General features: G+C 40.3%; 2 protein-coding genes across 2 annotated transcripts; one reads left to right on the forward strand and one right to left on the reverse strand.

The window, feature by feature from the left end:
- The first annotated feature begins 158 nt into the window (after window positions 1-158).
- taf11 (TAF11 RNA polymerase II, TATA box binding protein (TBP)-associated factor) lies at window positions 159-2346 on the forward strand. The gene is made up of 6 exons (XM_041055476.1): window positions 159-441; window positions 661-854; window positions 1280-1410; window positions 1521-1608; window positions 1701-1797; window positions 1941-2346. Exons 2-6 carry the CDS (start codon window positions 684-686, stop codon window positions 2069-2071), a joined length of 618 nt encoding a protein of 205 aa, XP_040911410.1. The 5' UTR covers window positions 159-441; window positions 661-683; the 3' UTR covers window positions 2072-2346.
- A 398-nt stretch (window positions 2347-2744) lies between these two features.
- On the reverse strand, window positions 2745-23229 carry uhrf1bp1 (UHRF1 binding protein 1). The gene is made up of 21 exons (XM_041055488.1): window positions 23053-23229; window positions 19012-19174; window positions 16864-16902; window positions 16525-16616; window positions 15901-16090; window positions 15331-15471; window positions 15036-15206; window positions 14687-14867; window positions 14393-14479; window positions 12906-13067; window positions 12334-12479; window positions 10911-11052; window positions 10390-10583; window positions 9053-10275; window positions 8730-8914; window positions 8505-8644; window positions 8161-8311; window positions 7330-7595; window positions 6915-7023; window positions 6645-6715; window positions 2745-5635 (listed from the first exon to the last, which is right to left on the reverse strand). The coding sequence occupies exons 1-21, from the start codon at window positions 23094-23096 to the stop codon at window positions 5519-5521; spliced, it is 4014 nt and encodes a 1337-aa protein (XP_040911422.1). The 5' UTR covers window positions 23097-23229; the 3' UTR covers window positions 2745-5518.
- Window positions 23230-23567: the final 338 nt, after the last annotated feature.

Genomic DNA, 23567 nt, shown 5'->3' on the forward strand with positions numbered 1-23567 from the left:
CTTGTGCTTTAAGAATAAAATGGGAGCGCCGTGATTAAAAACTTGTTTCTGATATTTGTAGAAAAAAATACATAGAAAGGGTCGTATTTAATGCTAACGTGCTTAATACTAGCATTGCTCAGTGTACACACTTTGCTGTGTTAATAAAGTTGATACAAAGCGGAAACGGAAATTCGGATACAATGCTTTCGGGAAGTAGCATTTTGATGTTGTCGTTCTTCTTAGCTTTAGCGGTTTTCGTAAATTAAAATAACAGTAACCGTAGAGGGTTTTCCGTGTGTCTCCGTGTGTGTGTGTATGTTTATGGTAAAACAAGCAATACACATGCCTCATGCGTTAGCCGCTTTGCTACCTAGCACAATTTACTTTAGCTAACGTTAGCTTAGCCTAACCGTTAGCTTGGCTGTTGTGCTGCTTTATTGACTCCTGGCTGCAGAAAAGGTAGGTGCATGTTTTATACTAATTTTCTCTCAAGTTTCGATACAAGTGTGACAATAAACACAAGTCCATATCTTCTTTGTTGATGCTTACCAGGTAGATAGTAAAAAAAGACTTGTCATGTAAATTTTGTTCTAGACCTGAGCTGGATATAGAGGCCAAAATTACAACTATCCACCCAGTGTGATAACTAATCACCTACCTCGCTGATATTTTTTTCAGAATCTGAAGCCAACTGAGTGATTATGGCCGACCCTGCACGGATCAAAGCTGAGGATACATCTGAAAGGACGACTTCTGTCACGGAGGAGCATCCTAAAGCAGAGGAAATTGAAGATGTACCTGGCACAGCAAAGCCCACACATGAAAACAAAGATTCGTCCTCTCAAGATCAGTCCAAACAGGAGGCTAAATCTGTGAGTTCTGGAGCTACATTTCTCTAACATTAGAGGAGGAGGTGGGATTCATATTCAAAGATCTATGGAACATGAGTTTTCCTAAGTCACTCTAGCTTTTACACCACCTCCTGTTAGGGCACACTATCCTTAGACATGTTTTGACACCAGTGCTGATATGATGCTTTAATGGTAATGTATGATATCAGCATGTTCATATTTTGAAAAAGATCAAAAGCACAAAATAGACCAGAGACAATAACAGCTAAATAACATGTAGCATATGTAATAATTATAATAGTCAAAGTTAAATCTGTATAAAAGAATTAAGAAATATGAAATAAGATTAAGTGAAGGTTGTCTCAGTAACATTCATGTGTTTGTGTGGTTTTACAAAGAGCACCTGCTTTTAGTGGATGTAAACAATTTTATCTTCCCCTGTGAAGGAAACAGCAGCTGCAGAAGATGAGGAAGAAGGAACCTCTGGCCAGCCTCCTTCCAAGAGACTGAAGGTGGAACCAGACAAGAAGAAGGAGAAGCGCCACAAGGTCGATGAGGATGAAATCCAAAAGATGCAGTAAGAGTGAAACTTTTAACTCAGACAGAGGATCTTTCTAATTCTTGAATTTTGTGTTCGTCTCAGTGCTAAACTTCACCATCATCCCCCAATCTTCCCGTGTCTTAAAGGGTTCTGGTGTCGTCCTTTTCTGAAGAGCAACTGAATCGCTATGAGATGTACAGGCGTTCTGCCTTCCCTAAGGCTGCTATTAAGAGGGTTAGATGCTTATGAACATCGGCAAAATGTTTTTAACTATTTCAAAATATAGTATTTGTTTGAGGTGATCATTTTTCTTTCACTTTTTCTAGCTGATCCAGTCCATAACAGGATCATCAGTGTCCCAGAATGTAGTGATTGCCATGTCTGGTATTGCCAAGGTTTTTGCCGGGGAAATTGTTGAGGAAGGTGAGTGGCAGACTTACAAAATTCTACAAAATAATTTCAAATATATAAATAAGGTGGCTTTTTATTTGGCTCCTTTCCCCTCCTTTTCTTTCCTTTTGTAGTTAAAATTCTTACAATCATGTGGTTTGTCTTTGTCCTAACAGCGCTGGATGTTTGTGAGAAGTGGGGAGATACACCACCTCTTCAGCCCAAACATATGAGGGAAGCAGTGAGGAGGCTGAAGAGCCGAGATCAGATTCCAAACACCAAGTATAAGAACATTCTCTTTCATTGAGACACCTGTGCTTTAGATTGTATGGGGATGATGGAGACAGAAGACCAACAAGGCACAGATTGGTCTCTGCTACCTGACCAAGCTCAGTATTGACTGTGATGTGGAAGAATGGTTGGGGCAGCAGTGAAATATAATCCCATCTCTTGCAGCAGAAAAGTAGACCTGTCATTTACCTGTAATTGGTAAGGTAAATGCTTGAAGCGCCACACAGTTAAAATGGTGTAAAATTATATTAATGTATTATGGTTGTAAATACAGTTTTATTCTTGAAAATCTTTGGTCTTGTGCCTCAGTTACTTTTAAGAGTCGGTGAAATTTGGAGAAAGGCTTTTAAATGTCATGGTTTTATCACTTTTATTAAGAGTAACTGGAACTGGTTTGGACTAGGTATCATGATAATAGAGACTTACTCCAAATTTACAGGAATGTTTTTTGTCTTATCATTTAGCTCATTTAGTTTTCGTGTGCCAAAATAAAGTGAATTCTGTGTTCAGGTTTTATTTGGAAATATGTAGACTTTTTTTTTTTTTTATTGATTTCCAAGTCGAACAAACTGTGGATCACACTATTAAAATAACCTTAACGAGACTTTGAACATACAAAGTTTTGTACATTTTAAGAACTGCATTTTCTATTAAAACACAAAGGCACAACTGAAAAGTGTTGAGCAATTAATCATTTATTCTTCCACTTTTAAAATATTTTCCACATACTAGCTTTGGTTCACAGAACCAATTTTATATTAGTTTCAATGAAGTGGTAAAGACAATAGAAAATTCAATGTAAAATGTAATTCTACACAACTGACAAAAAAAAAAACTGTCCACAGGGGCTTCAACATCTGCGTCATTTAGGAAGATCCTCTGAATCCTTTCAAGTGATTTACATTAAAACAAGTGCAATTTCCAGTGAATTTACTACACGAGTGCAAGTAAACCACAAGGCATAACATCACTTAGTACATGCATCTAGAGAGAGAACAACACACACTTTGAAGTGAGTCCTGCTTCACTCTCAGTCCACCTCCTCCTTTTTGCATGGCACACTGGGTAAGGGTTTGGTTGTCGTGAAAACCCCAGTCTGCTCTGGAGTGCAAAGGAAGTCTAGTGTAACAGGTATCAGAGCACCAGTTTGTCAGCAGTTTAGGGATGCTACTTAACACTGAGGCCTGACTGAGGAGAGAGAAACTGGGCAAACTTTACAGCTACATGTTGCATCCAGCACTGGACGTTCAATTTTGTACCAACATATCTTTGTTTACTAAGGCCATGCAAAAACATAAACACCAAAAGCTGAGAAGAAGATCACAACTATAAGTGATGCTGAGGTTAAAGGGCAGTACCTCTGCCTTTTTACACTGACAGATTGAGGATGTGTTGAGTCTGCATGCAGCTGAGAGGGAAACACGAAAACCTGATAGACAGGTAAACCATTTCACTTTGATATTAGTCATCTCAAGAACTGAAGAATTCCACATCAAAAACGTTCTGTTGTGTTTTTTGGTTAAACCAAAGCTGTCTTTCTATTGCTTAAATATTTTACATTCCTCTTTAAGAATGCAAATCTGTCATTCATAGCTTGCAAGGCAACCAAAGACGGAAAAAAGAAAGAAAAACAAGTTAGAAAAATACTGATAGTTTGAATGAGGAGTGCTCTGGCAAGTCACAGCCACCAGAGGGCTCCTGAGTACACGATGGGACACTGATGAATGGAAGTGAAAGGTACAGACGTAACAGCTTTTCAAAACACTAACCCACTCATGTAACAACAGAACATTTGTGTGAAGCTGACAAAGACGTCCTCTTTATGGAAGCATTCATAAAATTAATGTTATATTGTTAAACAATCTCTGATTAACAAACCCATCATTGTTTGAATTGATGCATATCACAGATTTATGCATGTATAAAGTAAAGTGACAGAAATTTAAACTGGCAGCTGGCCTGATAGATAATCTCTGCAGCAGATCAGGATTAAACAGTGAAATATATCAGGTTTTGTAGTGATTTAGGCGGCATACATAAAACACTGTGTGTGTATACATTATCAGTACCATAGATTTTAAAAATGTCACTTTCTTTGATATGGCTTCAATACACTGTGGTCAATCTGTTCTAACAAAAAAAAAAATGCATTGACAACTCTAAATAAATATACACATGTAAAACAACATACACGGTGACCTTTAAGTTCATTATGTCTGATTACTATACACGACAAATGTGCACAGAGGTAATAACACTAGCGATCTGAGTCGTTTCCTGGCAAGCTACAAAACAAGTTTCAAGAAGATCAAGTACTGAATCTCTGGTTGCTGGTATAATCCTAAACCTCTCTAAAACCAGTGAGTTAGAGTGAAAAGACAAACCCAGTAACAATACTGAAGCTACTGTGCAACCTGCTCTCCACAGCCGAGGGAGAGGACGAAAGGCGTGTCGTCTTTTGAGTGGACATTCAACCACAGAGCACATTGTTTCACAGTACAAAAGACGCATGATCAACATTTCACAACTCAAAGAATAATATAACACTGGGGAATGATTCAACCCGCTTTCCGAGAACGGTGAGCACTTGATAAGAGTGTGTAACCATTCCACCCTGGTGATAAAGCAACCAAGGTAGAAACTGAGATGCATTTGTCTCTCCATGAAAGCAGCGTAGTTCTGCTACTTGTATTTTTCTTCTTAAAAGTGCATTGTTTTCCCTACCTTTTACACCACATTTTCGACAACAGCTGATAAAACCTTTATAATACTTTTAAAGGAAAAGAACCACATGAATCTATCTATTTACACTTGAACAAAAGAACTCTACATTACTTATTAAGTCTATTTTGCTTTATGACTATCTAAATGTGCTACGTGTAAATTAGCACTGTTCACAAAGCATGCTTGACAGTAATTTGTGTTTTGTAGAAGGGACGACTGATAGACTAGCAGCTGTCTGGCAGTGTCAAAGCATGTGAAGAGGAGGTTTCGGCATGAGCCTGACTTAACATTTCCATAACACAAATAATGAACTGGAGAGAATTAAAGCTTGATGATATTTACCCTTGCATGCTGAGTGACAAACACTAAAACCACAAGTTTAGTGTCCACACTAATTTAAATGAGAAATAACCAGAATAATATGTGTGTCGTGCAGCAGTGACTATCTACTGCCCAATTAACAAGTAGTACCAGTAATGTACCTATAAATTAGTTTACTAGGCTCCCTTTTCAGTTATTGTTACAAGGGCTCTTTTGGAATCTCATGAGTAGCATGATATAGGATGTAGGGAGTGATCTAAAGCCACAACTTGGATTAATTTTCTTTTCAAACATGTCCAATGCCCAGACATGCTTTGCACCACTCTTGCTGGTTCCTGACATTCATCCCAATACATCCAATTACAGTCCCTCAGCAGGAGCAGTAATAAAGAAGGTTCAGAGGTGAAGACAGAGAAGCTCAGAGAGTAAACGTGGGGTTATACTTTCTGACTTCCAGAAGGAGGCGCTCTCTGTCTTTGAGGGCCTGGGTGAGGGCAGCCTGAGCATCGGAAAGCTGCGACTCCAGAGTTCCTTTCTGTAAGCGCAGGATTATTGGATAGGTTAGTTCCAGCTACGGCGAATGCAAGCTCTGACTAGGTGCTACATGCCAAGTGGGCAGATATCAGATTCTGACTGACAGCAACAGGTGTAATTACAATACCATTACACAATCTTGTGTACAGTCTTGTGCACCTCTTTGATTATTCTATCTTACAGCTGATCAGTAACAGAACACCAGTATTACTGCTGTTTTTGAGACTTCATATAATCATATTTATACTGGATTAAAAAAATGAGCAGAAACTAATCTGAATGAATCTAACTCAGCTGCAGTTTGGGTATCTTCAGTGGGCCATTCAAAGGAGAACAAACAACGTGAAGCCTTGTGAAAGTCTAAGACAGAGCCATACACGGCATCATAGTTGACTCATTGTTGCTAAACTTTTCTGCAAGCACAATGTTGATTTCAAACTTGACATTTCATACAACTTAATAACACTAAATAAAGACATCCTGCTTTTCATTGGATCCCTAAGCTGAGTGTTAATGCTACAAACAGAACTGTAGCTCTGTAACACTGAGGTCATGTCCCCAGTTTGGGGGGTAATTTGGATGAGGAAATGGTATGTGGGATAATGACCAGTGACTACATCATCCTTGAGGCCTCAGCTCAGCATGTCATATCTTGTTTATTTGTCTTTGAATAACCTTTTTTTCCTGTGTGGTTGGAGCAAGAAATTCGTTATAGATGCCAAATTTGATGAATAAAATTAAAGTGTATACTATATTATATACTGTGTCTATGTATACAATATATTTTACCATTCAAATTTTAACTTTAATTAAAAAAAAACTGAATGACTGCATACTGTATCTGCCTGGGTGTTTTTCTAACCAAACCAAATAAACCTAGGCACATTTTCTGTCCAAAAAGAAAAGAAAGACTAATGACCTCAGTACTTATAAAATCCTGGCTATGGTCCTAGCTACAGATACGCTCAGCTGAAGTGTACAAACATATGGTTGTATTAGTTCTTGCCTACCTCGCTCTGCTGTTGAACAGTGCAGGATCTGTTTGTGTCGTCTGGTCCTGCCACAGGAGCACCTGCTGACGCTTTAAACAAAAGGGAAATGGTGAGGATCACTTTCTGTTCATCTTTCTATAAATATCTTACAGATACTGTAAGCTTGACTACTTTTGGTTTTACGGTTCATGATCCTGCTGAAAATTGGGTGTATCCACATAACCGACAAGCAGTAAATTTGTACACAAAATGAAACTAAACAAATAATGCTTTTTTTCCCTTGCCCACCTTTGAGCCTCATGATGCCATCGTCACTGCGCTCGAGGAGAAGCTGATCTACAATGAATGTGGCTGGGACAGGTTGAGGGGCTGTAGGGTAGTTTCTAGGGCCATCATCCTTAAAAAAAAAAAAAAAAAAAAGAACAAGAAGGAATCCTGTTACTTCACATACCACCACATACCTCAACACTGGCTACCCATTACTGAAGACTAGGTTATATATTAAAAACAATCGATATAAGTTTTTCAATTCAGTGGATTTACAGAGTGGATTATCCTCAAAATTTGGTTTTAGTGAGGAAAATAAGCTCACATCTTATCTATGTGTAAAGTATCTAAACTAAAATATAAAATGCATTTTCAGCAAACGTTTTATAATGAGCAAATCTGAAATCAGTTGACCAACAACAACCAACCAACCAACCTTCATAGTGATGGTGATGTTGCTCATGTGTAATTTCATTGGCTGACCATCAACGCTGAATTCGTCTTCGAGGAAAGGCCCAATGTTGGCCACTGTGGAGGCTAACAACTCTGCCTGGCAGTCTTGCACTCTCACATCCAGGAAGCCCAAAGACTCGGCCAGAACAGAGTGTTGGGCTGCAGATGGACCCATTTCTGCTCGCATGCGCACAGCTGGAGAGCCACTTTTACCCTTCCTATCCTGCTTCTGGACTGGTCCACCAGGAGCTGCGGACACAGAAGGGAAGACATATTAGTATGAGCATGTTATACTGCTCATACTACCAGTTACTTTCCACGATGTATACAAGATGATTTTGTGGCATCACACCTAGTTTGGAGCCGATCACAATTCAGTCATATGTAACACACACGTGTGATGTGAAAATCCAAACTCTCTAGTGTACATACACAGAGAATGGACTTTTCATTGAAGTAGCAGACATCTTTCATTCAGCAGGTAAATGTTTAAAATGAAAAATATTTTAATGAGGGTAGTAGAGTAGATGTAATTCTAAGGATTTTTAATTATTCAACTTTTGTTTAACACAAAGAGCGTCGGTGAGGCAAATTATTTTTCCAAGTAGACCAGGAATGATTTACTTACTTTATTTCTTTTTCCCTTTTTCTTAAGCCTATCCAAAAATACTAATCTAAATATAGGATCTTCTAGAATATGATTAGCAACTCATTAATATAAATTAGGGAGTGCTGCATGTGACAAGACAGATTATAATTTTTAAAGAGTTTGTTGAACAGAAATTTTCAGTGTGTCTACAACAATTCATTTTACCTTGTATGAGACCAGCCAGCACGTCCGATACCCTGGCATTACCCATCTGAACAGGACTCAGATTTTGGACTTCGACAGCCACGATTTGGTCTTCTCCCTTTAATTCCATGGTACAGGCCATTCCACTTGTGATCAGTAACAACACTGAAGACTGTAACAAGAGCACAGTGAAGTCACATTTAAACCACTGCAGATTCAGATTTGAAAAGTAGGTTTCAATTTGATTGTTCAAATTACTGATAAGATTTTTATTATTCTTTAAGATATTACTTTGTTCAGTAATAACTGAATAACGTAGCTCCACCGATCTACCCATAAAATCTGTTTTGAGTGTAGTAACCCACCATGTCCTGAGACACATCCTCAGTACTCTGGGACAGGGAGCTGCTGAGGTCAGCTGATGAACCTCCCTCTGTCCCTGGGGCTGGACTCCCCCGGCTGCCTGCTGGAGTGTTGTTGGGACGCATGGACTCCATACCTGATTCTGGAAACATGATGCAAACTTACTCTAGATGTCACCTGTGTAATTCAGAGAAGGTGTTTTGGAAATTTGGAAGCATTTTAAGTACCCGAGTCCATGAGAACAACAAAATTGTCGCTGATATCACTGTCCATAGATAGATTTTCATCAGGTAGGCTGCCTTCCAGAATTGCACTATCAAAGGAATGCTGGGAAGGCGACTGCTTCATGGATTGGTGGCGCAGGCTGGCAGCCAATGAGGGGGTGGACTCTTCTGAGCGCTGGACCTGTTCCCTATGAACACACACATATAAACCACACACAGAGTCATTTAGGGACAGACAGTAAAAGCATGTGGTGCACAGTATGGGTTCAAGACATACTAACGATACTGTGTTGCCAACAGCCCAGCAGGAGAGCACTAGCACTTACTTTGCCTGTGGACTGAACAATTTGCTCATCCCTGAGCCACGACTCAGGATGCTAAATGCATCTTTTGTGATTGAAAACGCCCCTTTGGTGAGGTCCAGCGAGGCACTAATGGCATCTTTGGTCACATCCTTGGTGACGTTAATGGCGCTTGAAAGCTCTCCTTCCAGGCTAAAGGTGGATGGTTCGCGGGACAGGGCAGGGGAATGTCCAGGTGAGAGGGAAGGTGAGAGAACAGGCGTGTCCTCCTGTGTGGTCAAACCATCGCCCTCCAGCCCCTCCTCCACAGCCTCACATGCCTCCTCCACCACGCCATCTTGTTCATCCTGACCAAACGCAGCGACAGCTGTACCGATGGAGGAGATTCCGTTTTCCAGCCCACTGTCCTCAAGAACCACATCTGCAGAGTGATGAGTCGGGGAGATGTCAGAGTCCGTTATGCTGGGGCTGTCTGTCTCTGGGGTTTGGGGGACCTCTTCCTCTGGTTCTGAGCTGACTGGTGGCAACAGAAGACCTAGTTCTGCTGAGTCCACCAGGAGAGCAAAACAAACAGTGGTGGGTTTTGTCTGATGGCCACGAGCCCGTCTAACATCTTGTAGATCCCGGCCCAACTCTGCCCCTAACCGAGCCATGGCATCCTTCATTCTCAGCAGTGCTACATACTGATAGTGGTTGAGCCACAGTTTCACTGGAGTGATGGTGTGAGCCAGGAAGTGGACAGAGGCAAGCGAAGCCTCTTCCTGTTCTGGAGAAGGTTGGTGGGCTCTGTTGGGACTGGAAGAGGAAGATAACGAACCACTTTTAAAGGCAGCGGGCTGACACATCCACACTGACATGGCAAAAGGCTCAACAAACGGCTGGGTCCTGCCTTTGGGGAATCGTCGTGCCCCATCAAAACCTAGGGTTACACGGGACAGACTGAGAGACCAGACATCCTGCGATCTCAGCTGCTTTCTGTCTAGAGGCTGGGGTTCTGTCTCTTGAGAGTGATGGAGGAAAGTGGAGGGAATGGAGTGGAAGGCACTCAGGTCTCTGGGGTAAGGGCAGGGTGGCGTGGGCTGGAAGAAAGAGCAGCTAGTAAACATGTCATAGATAGTGTTGAGGTCAGCTCTGGAGCCATGGGGGCAGTGGCGAGTGTTGCTGAAAACCATCTGGGGTACAGTAACAGACAGGGACTGTGGACGCTCTGGATGGTCCAATATGGAAGAATCCAAGGGAATTATCAGCTATGGAAAGGGACATAAGACAAACAATTTACATGACTTTAAGAGATAAAGAATGATCTAAAACAAATAATAATAAAGCACTAACATATATTGTAAAAACAGTTGTGTGTTCACCTTAAGCTGAGCTGCATCCATGCGGATGTCTACATGCTCTTCAGCCTTGCTACTGTCTTGCAAATGGTAGAAAGCTTTGACCTGGTCCAGGGTGTGCAGTAGCCCCCTGGAAAAAAGACTGATCCACAGCACACTGGCTGGGTCCACACACAGCTGCAGGCTGTTTAACTGGGCGTACAGGTTTGAGGTGGGAACTGGAAGAAGGAAAGAAAGCAAAGAAATGCAGATAGAGGACATTTTTTTTAAATCATAATTGTAACTTGCGTTGTATTGGACACAACCAATCTCAAAATTAACAAGAAACAAATAAATAAATTCCACTTTTAGACTAAATGCTGATAATATATCACATGGCTAGTGAGTTGTGCTTCTGTCATGTAAATGTAACAAGGCAGAAGCACATAAACTGGTCTGTATTACAACATTTAACGTAAGAGGGGTGTTGTGCTGCAATGAAAACAATTCCAAAAAAATTTTACAGCACAATATGTGAGTACAACTGACAGACAGTTGCATGATACCTGAGAGACTTGGGTTGTCAGGAAAGTAGTATTCAGTAAACTGCAGATGAACTGCTGGTACATTGTCTGGCAAACGCAGAGCTTTGCGGTTACAGGATAACAAAGACTGGGTCTTCTTGTTCTGACGGCCCCTTGTAGACACCTGAATGTTGAAGCGCAGAGGTTAGAAACAGTGGGGGAAATATCACCAAATACAGGACTGAATTTTTCATTTATATGCTTCATTCACGACATAACTCAACAAAAGAGGAAACTAAGTTTAACCAACTAAACCAACCGAGTCTGAACATCAATGACTTTCGGTCACAAACTGAAGGTGGAGACCTAGATATACACAGTCTCTCTTGTTCTATCAAATGAGATTTAAGTTATTTTAAGTTTCTTAAACTTAAAACAGCCCTGGAAAAATTACATAGTTGAGTGGCGAAATGAGTGAAATGTCCAAAGAGAAAATGCAGAATCAGCCTGAACTTAGAAGTGGCAGGGGGTTTCTCAGTCATAGATGAAAGACACTAGAGCAGCCAAGTGAAGTGACAGATGTGGGATTATTCTATTCTTACTGAGGTACAATAATACAGTAGCAATTTATCTTAAAACGTCAAGAATTTTTTGTTTCCTTCTGAATACGGCTGTTGTTTTAAGTACAGTAATTACACAAGTACTCTTTTGTTACAGGGGCAATTTTATGCCAAACATTTATACAATATGGCATCAATGTGTCATATTGGCCATCTGATAAAACATATCAGATGGCTGATCTGAAAGGGACTTTTGTCAGGAAGGTGCCTGCAGGGCTGATAATCCGACATGCCTTTTTCCGATTTGAGCTGTAAGTGATGAGTGTGCTGCTGCGGCACATGGCACTAATGTTAGCTGGCTAGCTAACAGTAGAGCTAAGGCTTTGTTAAAGAGAAAACCACTTACATTATTTTCTTCATGCAAATAATGAATTTCTTCACTTTGTGACTAAGACACTCTTAGTTGCAAAGTTCCATCTCTTTGAATGAAGACTCATTTATATCTGCAGCATTAAATTAACTAATCTATCTTTGCTGTCATGCATGTAATCTACAGCAGGGAGCTGGTGATCACAACTAGGAATATTTTATGCATTACAATAGTACAAGGGCTGTTGTATGATCCATGGCAGATAAGAGTTATGTTGCTGGATCCATTTAAAACTTTACTCTCATGAATCCCTGTTTCCTCAATATCAATACCATCTGTAACTAAAGCAATTAAAAATAAGTCCAAAGCTTGCACCATTTTGTCACTGCTAAAATTTTCTGATTTTATTTGTAGCCATGGCACAGACACTGCCTGACTGCTACCACTGAGAAACAGAAATCCCTCAATCCATTAATTTAACTGCAAAGCCTGTGTTAGAGCAGGTAAATCGAATCAGCTGATGATAAAAGCTTGCCTGGTGAATGTCCACGTCATCTATCCTGACCACCACACAGCTCGATCGCAGCCGCTTCAGTGATGACCCTGTAGGAGCTGTCATAGAGTTCCTGCTGGCTGCCTGCTCTTTGTCAGAGCTGTTTGACTTGGGACTCGACTGTCCATCTAAAGCATGTCCAGGGGAGATGAAACAGTCAGTGACAAGCTTCCACACGATCAAGAACAAAGCAGTGACGTTCACTCAAACATCAGTTGTTTTTCTGGCATCTGAGTGTATGTCAGAGTGTAGTTTCAAATATTCTGCTTCGTTGTCATGGAGATGGACTTGCTGACATATGGGCTGTTTTAGCAATTTCAGGACTTATTTAGTAGCAATGGTTCAAAAGTTAAGCATGTGAATGGAACCATCTCCATGACAACTGAACAAGCTCCTACTACGTGGACTTTGAACAGTTTAGTCAAACCACTATTTCTCATGTCAAGATTAACTTTAATCGTTCATTGCATCTGTACAATTCTATGTTCTGCAAAGAGGAAAGAAGCAGAATTTCTATAAAAACACAAATCTTTATATCAATTCTGCGTTCCTACCTTGAGCTGTCTTTGCAGGAGAGTCCTTGGTTGGCTCAGTGTGTGGCCCTGGAAACCCTGAGGCCTCTACTCTCCTATGGTACTCCTGCAGCAGCTTTCCAGCCCACTGGGCCTGAGCCTCCATGGCTCCACTGTGTCGCTCCCAGTGTCGACATCCGTCAGCTGGATAACAGAGGTATCAAAAGATAGTTATGATTCAGCCGTCATTCCATACTTAAAACTAATTCAGAAATTACAATTCATTTTTGGTCTGTAAAAAAGGAGCATGATGTGATGCTGATGGCAATTGCAGTATTTTTTTTAGGGATTTGGGCACAGACAAAAGAACCGAACAAACTAAAATTTTGACCTGATGATGGCAAATGAAAAATGTAGTGAAGTTCATCAAAGCTATTACAAGCTATTCTTAAGGGAACAAGATGCTATGAGGAAAATGGCATTATTCAATGTCCTTCAATGCGACCTATGTTTCGAACAGGTGCATCCTCTGTTATGCACATGATTTTTGAGTAGATGTGTTATATATAACCCACATGATATTGGTGTGTTCATGTTGTTTGCAAACTAAATACAAAGAAACTCATTATACAAGAGTTTGGCCTGGATGGGGTTAAAGTGTCTCCCCTGTGTACATGTTTTCTGAGAATGTTGAAAACGTAATTTGCAAACAACAGGATACGCTTCCAGTGGAGGTTTAAGGAGGATGACAGGGATGTTGTGACTTTACGAGGGTACAAGAACAACAACAAAGTCTAGGCCAAAAGAAAGGCATAAACAAGTTAAGTGCAAGGTCATTTTGACCTCTTCATGGAAAGCCCGTGCATCCTCTGCTATTTACAGTTGTGTATTGTATCAAAGTGTTACGACAGCTGAGGAGAGACTGCCTCTCCTCAGTCATTGTCTGTGAAATGCAGATTAATGGCTCTTGCTTGCAAGCAATAAAGATCTATTGAAAACATGAATATTGTGACAACAGGTATTTGAGTATCAACTCTCATCAGCACTAGACAAGAACTGATTTTCAGTTTCCACAGCAGTACCCATTGGTGCCAACTCACCCAACAACTTCTGAGACACTTTATTAACCGGTTAAAACTCAGAATCGGAATTGAAATCTCTTGATTTAAGTCTACAACACAATAAAATGTAGTAAAGGAGTCATTCATTCATTCCAAGCCCATATTCACACATATGTTCATATAAAGTATATAAATAAAAAATAAAAATAAAAACTTTTTTTTCTAACTGTTTAATTGACCATAATGGGCTTAAAGGGTGACCCTGCTGTTCTACATTCTACACATTAGAAATTCCACAAAGAATAATGGCCCTGGGCACACTCTCCCAAGCCATTAGTCTGCTTGAAGAGTAATCCTCCTAACAGCTAGTCCTGACTGAATGCTTTGGTTTCAGCTGGAGCAGTGCAAGGCCTCAGGGTTTACTGCAGTTAAGTTATGGTCACAGAAAGGATCAGTCAACACACTCACCAGGTCTGTGGATGGGATAGTAGTCAAAACCCAGCTTCCTGAAGGTCAGCTGCATCGCACCCTGCAAGCCCGGTGGGGGAGGATCATCTATGCAGTATCACATTACAGATGTTAAAAGCCACATTTACATAAAATCATCCTTCAAATACTAAGGAGTTCACTATAATGTAAGGATTACTCTGAGCATGCAATCTTGGCTTTATGCTGAAGTAAAACAGCACAAATATACTCAAGTTAAAAGAGAATTACGACTATCAATAACTTCTGGCACATGGTGAGTTATTCTCAACAAACCTTCATCCATTGAGGAACTGTCGTTGCATACATGTAAGTCCAAGCGGGATATAAAGGTGTGGTAAGAAGACTCTTTGACATCAAAGAGATCAAAGTATTGACTCAAGTTGCTGGGAGTGCCAGTGGGGGCAGAAGGGGGCTCTGTCCATAGGCTGTGGAGGCCAGGAGATGGAGGCGCAGTCTAAACAACAGAAGACAGAAGATGATCAGATGACTTAAGATTCACTTGTAACATAAATTTCATAGGGAAGCAAACACAAGCTTGACCTATTATGTATAGAAAACACATCCAGAAATAGTCTGGTGCCCACTAATTTTGAGTTAAAAGCTCCTGAGTCTTGGGCAGGACCTGCAGGGATTCAGCAGTCATGCTCTTCCTCTGCTGGGCAGACTTCTCCATGGCCTCGCTGAGAGATTTGGCGTAATGGATGATAGCTTTGAGTTGAGAGTCCGTCAGCACCCACAGCAGGTCGTCCAGAATGAAAAGCAGCTTGGATGCCAACACATTACAGTCCTTTATCTAGATGGAACAATGAAGAATAAGGCTTGGGACAAATCATTTGTAATTTAGATGAGTTCACATTTGTGATTTTTAACCAATTCCATGACAGAATAGTAAATGAATGGCAGAAACACAATCCTACTCTGCGTTTTAGAGCAATGCGAATGCGTCCTTGGTTGGTGATGAGACGTAACGGGGTGCTACCGAGGTCCTGGTCATCACTCTCAATGGCATCTGCCTCGATTCGTAGACTTTGCCAGTTAATTTCTTTGAAAGTCAGAACCTGATTGAAACAATAAACAAATCAAACCATCCAGCTGGGATAAAGCACAAAAACACTATGAGATTTAAAAAAGAAAAAAAAAAAAGAAAAACACACCAATTTCTGACATTTATATGGAATGATTAGTATTAGTGTGGTATGGATAATGTCTTTTCTTTTTTTAGACACACAGAGATAGAAAAGGCAACAGACACATTTCCTTTTAAGTGGATTACAAGATCATTCTGAAAGGTTGTTCATCTCAATATGGTCCCTCTGGCTAATAACGACCAAAGCAATCAGCTTGATTAAATGATTTACTGCAGCCTTAATGAGCACACACAGCTTCTGTGATGGAACACTGAATCTAGCTCGGCATTAAGCACGACTTTCAGACAGAACAGCGTTAAAGCTGGGGGAGGAGGAGAATAACAGTGTGCTTCACCGTACCTCTCCTCTCTTTGGGTCGGTGATGCGGGTGTAGCGGAGGTCACTGCGCTGCCACTTGGGGTTGAGGCTGTTTCCTTGTAGCTGCCAGAGCTCAAAGGAGGCGTGGAAGGCACGGGCCTGCACCTTGATGGTAATGGAGTTGATCCTAACGGACATGCCCTCCACCACCTTCTCAGCAAAGCCGTACTCGCTGTAAATACACAATGTGTTTTCATACCAAGAACGTCTCTTTCCTGAAATTACTGAGCATTTATTTAGAGTGTGTTAATGCATAAACAGCTCAATAACTTATTCTTGCCCTTTTGTTGTATGGGTGTTGAGCTCTGTTGAGCTCTCGTTGGGCGGAAAGTTGATAATTTTTCACTTCTCCATTCTTGTGAATGGTATATAAAAGGGAGTTTCACTGTTTTTCGAGGGAATCTCCGCTGACACTGTTTAAGTGAACATTCCACTACTTGAACAATATATATTGTTATACTCATTTACTACAGTTTTTCGTGTGTTTATTATCGAATATTTTCAAGCAGTTTCCTCAACAAAGGCACTTTTCACGTTGTACATGACTTGTAGTACAATATTCATCATCAGACATGTCAGCTTAACTTAAGATTTATGCAGGCTTACCTCTGGCCTGCTGTAATAGCTATAGGAGAGGGGCCATTGGGTGGACGAGGCTCTTCACATGTCCTCATCTCTACCTCTACCTTATCCAAGAACTGCACAAAAGAAGAAACTGACTCTCAGCATACCATTGAGCAAGGACAAATAGAAATGGCCTAATATTTACTGATGATAGAACACAAGAGCACAACCTATGGAACATTATAACAAAAAATACAATTACAAAATGGGGCACTGCTAAAGTCATGCCAAACTTATTTGGATTTTTGGATTAGAAAACGAAGGGGAAGCTTAGTGTTAAAGACGTGCTCTGGATAAGGACAGAAATAATATCATTCTTACCAAGCAGATAGGGCTTGTTTTCAACTTTGTCCATTGTATCTGAAAAGAAAGGACAGCAAGGTCAACAGAGTCAGTCACAAACACTTGCCACAGCATTCTGCACTGTTTATCATTCACTGGGCACAAGGGCACAGTGAGCATCAAGCTCCCGCAGCGTGACGGAGGGGCTACAACAATAACTACCATGCTGAAATATCTCGAGTCATACTGCCATCATCAAAGGGTGATGTCTCACTGGCTAATGTGAACTAAAGAGATTCATGATATACACTAACAATTTCTACATTAAAATTCATCCTAAACCTTACACCTATCTAGTGAAAAGAATGTGATAATTGGAGTGACACATTTTTCTGTACTATTTCAAGATCTCGTAGCTGCATTCTGAAAGAACTGAAGGCATGAAAAAGACCTTTTACCAATTAAAGCAAAGAGCCATACATTCATCTATAAATGTGATATATTAGTGGCTGAAACACATGGATGGTTTTTAAGTTTTCAGACAAAATGCTTTGATTGTAATGATTTTCTTAAAGTAAAAGAAATGTTTGTCTCTTTGACAGAAATTCCTGTTTTATCTGCATTTAGTTTCAAATAGTCTTGAGCCTTCATGCTGTGAAGGTGTTAAGGCAGTGGTGAAGGCAGCCAGGTCCTTGTGATTATTGTTGGCTGCAGGAAGGGAGGAGCTGTGTATTATTTACACAGAAATGAAAAAGGATGCTGTGACTGTAGATCTCTGTACTTTAATTAACAACAACGTATAAACAGACAGATTCCAACCTAGCACTGACCTTTGGGGGCACAAAAAAAATCGCCAGTATGCGTTTCCATCACAATAACTTCCATCTTGAAAACAAGATAAAAAGCTGTTTAAAACAAATCCTGAAATTGCTGACATTGATAGTTTCAAATGCAGGGAAGGATTAGCAAGAAGACTACAAGTCTACAGCCGAGGCATCAGCTTTGTTAAGTTGCACAGAGGCGTTTCTGAGCTAAACGCTAACTTCAGCATGCTAGCATGCTCACAGTGGGAATGCTAACATTCTGGTGTTTAGCAGGTGTGATGTTTACTATGTTCACTATCTTAGCTTAGCATGTCAGCATGCTAAAATTTGCTCATTAGTGCTTAACACAAAGTACAGCTGAGGCTGATGCTAATGTCATTAGTTTTTCTTAAAACCAAATTAATGGACAAAGTCAAATGTTGACCTGCTGGTGAGCCTAGAGCAAAAGTAAGGGGATCACTAAAATCAGAGGGATTGATACTCTGATTCTCTTAAATCGACTGAAAAACAGTCACTATCTCTGGAAGCCTAAAAACAAAAAGGGGCTTGTATAGAGTAATATAACAGTTCAAGTTATCTGGGTTTTCAAATTAGGGCTTTTTTAAGAGAAGTATGCCTGAGGCATTTCTGAAAATAGGAAGAAAATATGAAAAGAAAAAACAGCAAGCAGTTGCAAAGAAGATGTTTTTGCTAAGAGTCAGCAGTCACTCTGTTGACTGGTGGCAACACCACAAACCTTATTATTGACTAAAAGTGACTAAAAGAAGCTGCAAGAAAATACTGGATTGGATGTTTAGTCAATAAAATCATCATACAGTACAGCTGTAAGAATAATATATATGCAATACTGTCTGACTGTCTATATATTATGCATAGAATAGACTTTAATAACAAATTATTAAAGATTTCTGATTTTAAACAAACTGTCCTATTCTTTTATTTGAGAATACAAACCAGCCACCCTGACAGCTTAATGTACATCAGTCAGTATATCTCAGGATCACACCAGCCTCTGGCCTTTCGTGGCCCTTTGAATCATGGCGTGCTTCTCTATTATTGCCTCAGTGCTGGTCTTAAGGATCATAATGTCCTCAGCAGTGCCTCTGGCAAAGCTAATCTTCCTCTGCCATTGCTCATTCCCTCTACAACTCTACACACTCTGGATTTCAAAAGCAAGCTCTTTGGCATTAATAAACAAAAACCCTTTGTTTAGTTTGAAAAGTAATGATGAGATGATAACCAAATTGACACCATTCACGCAGCGTTTCTGTACCAGCTGTGTGGTTCAGTAGTCTTAGAAAAGGGAGAGAGCCTCACTTGTCAAACCAGCTACGCAATCAGGTTTGACTAGTCAATAACATACCCTGATGGCAGCTTTGTTGCAGTACACACGAGTGACAGCCAGCCAAGTGGGCAGGTCCAGCATGTTCTGCAGAACCTCTTCATCAAGTTCAAGGTTGGAGAGCTGCCCCTCCCCCTTCAGCGTACTCAGATTGATCTTGTCCGGGGACAGATTCTTGGTGAACCTAAGGAAAGGAACCAGATAAATTGTTAAAATAAACTTTTAAGGTGAAAAGACAGAGTCTAAATCTGGAGGAGTTTTATATAACTTTAATCAGGGAAACACCAGCACACGTCACTGATGGTCTGGGAGAGTAAAATGAATTATGCAGCTTGGCTAAGATGTGTTTGAAGTAGAGCAACTGAATGAGTCATCCTGAGAAACAATAGCAGCCTCCTTACTTGAGTCACACAGCTGTCCTCCCTGTCTAAGTTAAGGGTGCTAATGTAGCAAGCCCCAACAGCCTGGAATAGGCTACAGCCCAACACAGGGAAATATATAACAGCAATTACAGCAAATTGATTAGTTAAGTATTTTAATTGCACATGCAATACATGACTGAACGGTGTTCTGACAAATCCCCGTGACATTTCAGACATCAACCATGGGACAGCTGAAAAAGCCACAGACTTAGTGTCATATAAAGAAAGCCACAGTGTGTGGCTCGCAGCCTGAAGACATGCGAATGCAGTCCAATTTGTTAGAACTTTTAACACTGTTAGGCCTAACACCAAACTGTACCTGATAAACCTGATAAGCTAGTCAAAATGTAAGCTGTCCTTTTGTGCTGAGCAGCAAAGTAACGGCTCTGCACTTCTACTGTTGACAAAACCCAGGCCACTGCTTTCCTAAAATTAACATTACATATTAACTCCCACATTCTCCAAGGGCCTTTCATGAGTCAAGCTTGAAGTGTAGAGCTAGTTCACATGTCAGAAAATGGAAAAAGGGCTTTGACTCGACTGTACAACTCATACATTTTTTTTGTAAGATAAGAATAAAAAGAAGTCATTTGATGGTGTACATGATTAAGACCTACATTAGAGAAAGGACTACAATGGTTCTATTATAAATAAAACTAGCAATATAGGTTAATTGCTGAGATTAGCATGGTTTAAAAACTACAGAAATTCCACAGCTTATCAAAGGCAAGAAAGAAGTCATTGTGCAAACATGGCCAAAATCACAACTATTTAGTTTTACAATTAAGCAATGCCAACACTCTTCTTAAAACAGTTAACACAAAAGGATCAGCCTTGAAGAGATCAGTTCAAACTTAACAGTCCCTTAGAAATCCACCGTTTGTCCATGTGGATGTTTACAACAAAATATACAGTGGCTGTGAACTTATACATAAATTTTTGCCATTAACAGAGACTGCAGAGACTGCAGATGGGTTGAAACTGATGATATGATATGATCTTGTCATCTTCCTGCCAGTGTACTATCAAGAATACAGCTGCACTCAGTCAGAAATGAATAAGGAAATATCAAAGATAGCTGAGAATGATAGCACCAACTCACAATTATTTAAAAGTAATTATTTCTGACAGCAGGATGCAACATAACCGAAGAGATGACTGAACTATAAAGCTCATGTCTTATCAAAGAACAGGCAATGACCCACAACATTAACATGCTTGCATGTCAACCTATGTCTCCACTATGTCCTATCTGGTGCAAATAGCTCTTTTACTTGTTCACTGAAAGGGACAACAGAGACGAGGAGAATAACAGTGAGTCAAACTGAAAGCCTCTGGTTTAGCACCCGCCCATTGTCCGGGCTCATGCTCAGCTTTAGCCTTTACCCCATCTGGCCGGGTTAAGAGAAACCTTTTAAACACATTTCAACATTGATCTCCCTCCTAAATTATTTTTTTTTCACTGTCAACAGGAAACACAACACGTTCTGCCTTGATAAAACCAAAAAAAGAAACAAACTGTGCATCCTGAGCAGCAGCATTACGTATATAGAAAGTAAGACCAGGTGTACAGAAAAAAAGCTGCAGAAAGATCTGGAGAGGATGTTGAAGATGCCTAGAGTACAGTATTTGTTTATGTATAACAGGGTGCAAGATGGAATAAATGTTGCTGAAAAAAGCCTGTGATCGGACTAAAACTGTAGAAGCATTACTGACTATTCAGACAGCAAACTTCAGCTGAGAACATTCACTCATTCATTCATGTACAATAGGTCAAACAGGTTGATTTAGACATTAATCATAGCTCAATCTTCTCCAGAGGACATCTACTAAGCTGATACATTTGTATGCATGACATAAATACAGTGGGGTCCAAATGTCTGAAAATCTCTAATATTTTCACATAAACCTGAATCCATTACCATATCAGTTTGATGATTCGAACACATTTAAAAACACAAGGAGCTATTCCATGTAAAATGAAGAAATGTTTAAGATTCTGAACTGTTTCTAGGTCAGCAAACAACTTTAAGCAAATATGGGGCACTGACAAACCCAACGCCTTTGCACAAAAGGTCAGATTTCCTTGAGTTGTATCCCTTCCATTGAAGCATGTGTTCAGATAGCACCCAGGTGGATTTGATCCACACATCGGCTTGTTCGAGTAACACAACTTGCACCCAGTGTTTACCTGTTATAAATAAAGCTGTGCCTCAAGTTTCCAGCGGATCATTGCTCAGTAAGTAGCATTGTGACAGTGGGAAAAAAGGCATCAGAACTGAGCAAAAGTGGCAGAATTCAAATTGTTATTCTAAGCAAGGGGGAGTTTTCTCAGCGTCACATCATGGATAGACCACCGTTTTCTAAGAGGGCAGTGCAATAAAGTCTAAAACACTTTGCAGAAACTGGATCAGTTGTATCTACAGCATGATCACGCTGAGGTGTCTGAGGTGTGGTGTGACCACACCGTCAGAAGATCAATACATCAAGCTTAGTTCCCTGAGAGAAAAGCAACTTCATTACCAATACAGAATTTGCTAAATAAAAAACGCAAGACTCCAATCAGCAAAAGCACTATTCAATGAATGCTGTCTTGTAGCGAACTCAGAGGAGCAGCAGTTTCTTAACCACTTCTCAGGAGTTCAACTGAGGCCAAAACCTAGGGGGGCTAAGAAATAGCAGAATTTCACAGTGGATGACTGGGGGAAAAAAGTCATATTTACTGATAAGATAAAAGAGATTTATGGCAACAACAGCAGGGTTTACATGATAGATAAACGATAGCTAAACCCCCAATATGTTGAGCTATGACTATCATAGTCAAAATAAACTTGGAAACAAGCAAATTCACATTTGAGAAGCCAGTAACAGTGAATTTTTTGGAATTTTTTTATGGACCGAAAATTACAAACACGTATCCCAATTGCCATCAAAGTTGTTGGCAATTAATTTTCTCTCAAATGACTGATATATTTGCTGATTAATCAATGAAGGTGAGAGCTCGAGAAAATGATTAAAGCACCATTTATAGTGTAGGTCAGTGGGGGCCCACCAACAAATTTTTACCACAGGGCCCTCTAGGAGGTTAATCCGTCCATAGACAGATAGATAGAAGGATAAATGGGTAGATAGAAATGGCCTGAACGACAAAGGGGATGCTACTTAAGAGACAGCATTTTCATTCCCATTGTAACTACAATCTTTAGGGCCCTGGACCAATACGTGATATAAAAAGACAAAGTGGGCAGTTGGACATGGGCAAAGCTTTTTTTTTCAGCAGTGACGAGGGGTATTAGGCCCATTGAATCTATCATCTTTCCAAAGCAAGTATTAAGGCAGTGTGTGTACTATAGCGCTATTCAGAACACACATAAAAACACGTGAAAAACTAATGTAGTTATCATTATCTGTCTCGTTCATGCTGAGCTGGTTTGCTGCGTTCACTGTCCAACCGTTATTCTCATGTGGCTGTTCAAACATGTGGCGTTAAGCTGGATAGTAACCAATGTATAAATCGATGCATCTACACGAAGACGGCAAATGCGAGCGAACTGACGTTTGCTGTGTGGTATTCAGTAACGTTAAAACCCATCATCCAGCTGGGCTAACTGGCTAACGCAAAGCCAAAGATGACACTTACCTTGATAAATGTTTCAGAATTTGCTTTTTAATAATTCCGGCCATGTCTGCTAGCGTTTGTATCGTACCGTAACAGCTGCTCTCCCTCTTAAATAAACATATACTAGCTTGCAGGCACCTCTATAGTGTACACAGCAGTAGCTGTGTGCATCTTGTTAGCCGCCGCTGGCACAGCACAGCCTAGCTGCTACCTCGCTAAACACCGGACAGCAGCTGAACACCCCCCTCTCCTTCACACTCACAGACACACACACACACTCATACACTCGCGTCTTCATCAGGAATACACAACAGCTCCAACGACACAATGCTGCCCTCTGCTGGACATTCAGGGGGAAACAAGAGGGCGGTAGTGCGGAGAATCCCACCAGTCATGATAAAATATGTAACAGGAAAGTACAACAAAAATACAATGACAGTCAAACACTGTTCACTGGTTGGCCATCTATAAACGTTTTATGATAGGAATTTTATTTAGCCTTGAAGTCTCTGGTCAACTCTTTTATTATTTGTTTT

The sequence above is a fragment of the Toxotes jaculatrix genome, chromosome 2, assembly GCF_017976425.1.
Source record: "Toxotes jaculatrix isolate fToxJac2 chromosome 2, fToxJac2.pri, whole genome shotgun sequence".
Classification (NCBI taxonomy): Eukaryota; Metazoa; Chordata; class Actinopteri; family Toxotidae; genus Toxotes; species Toxotes jaculatrix.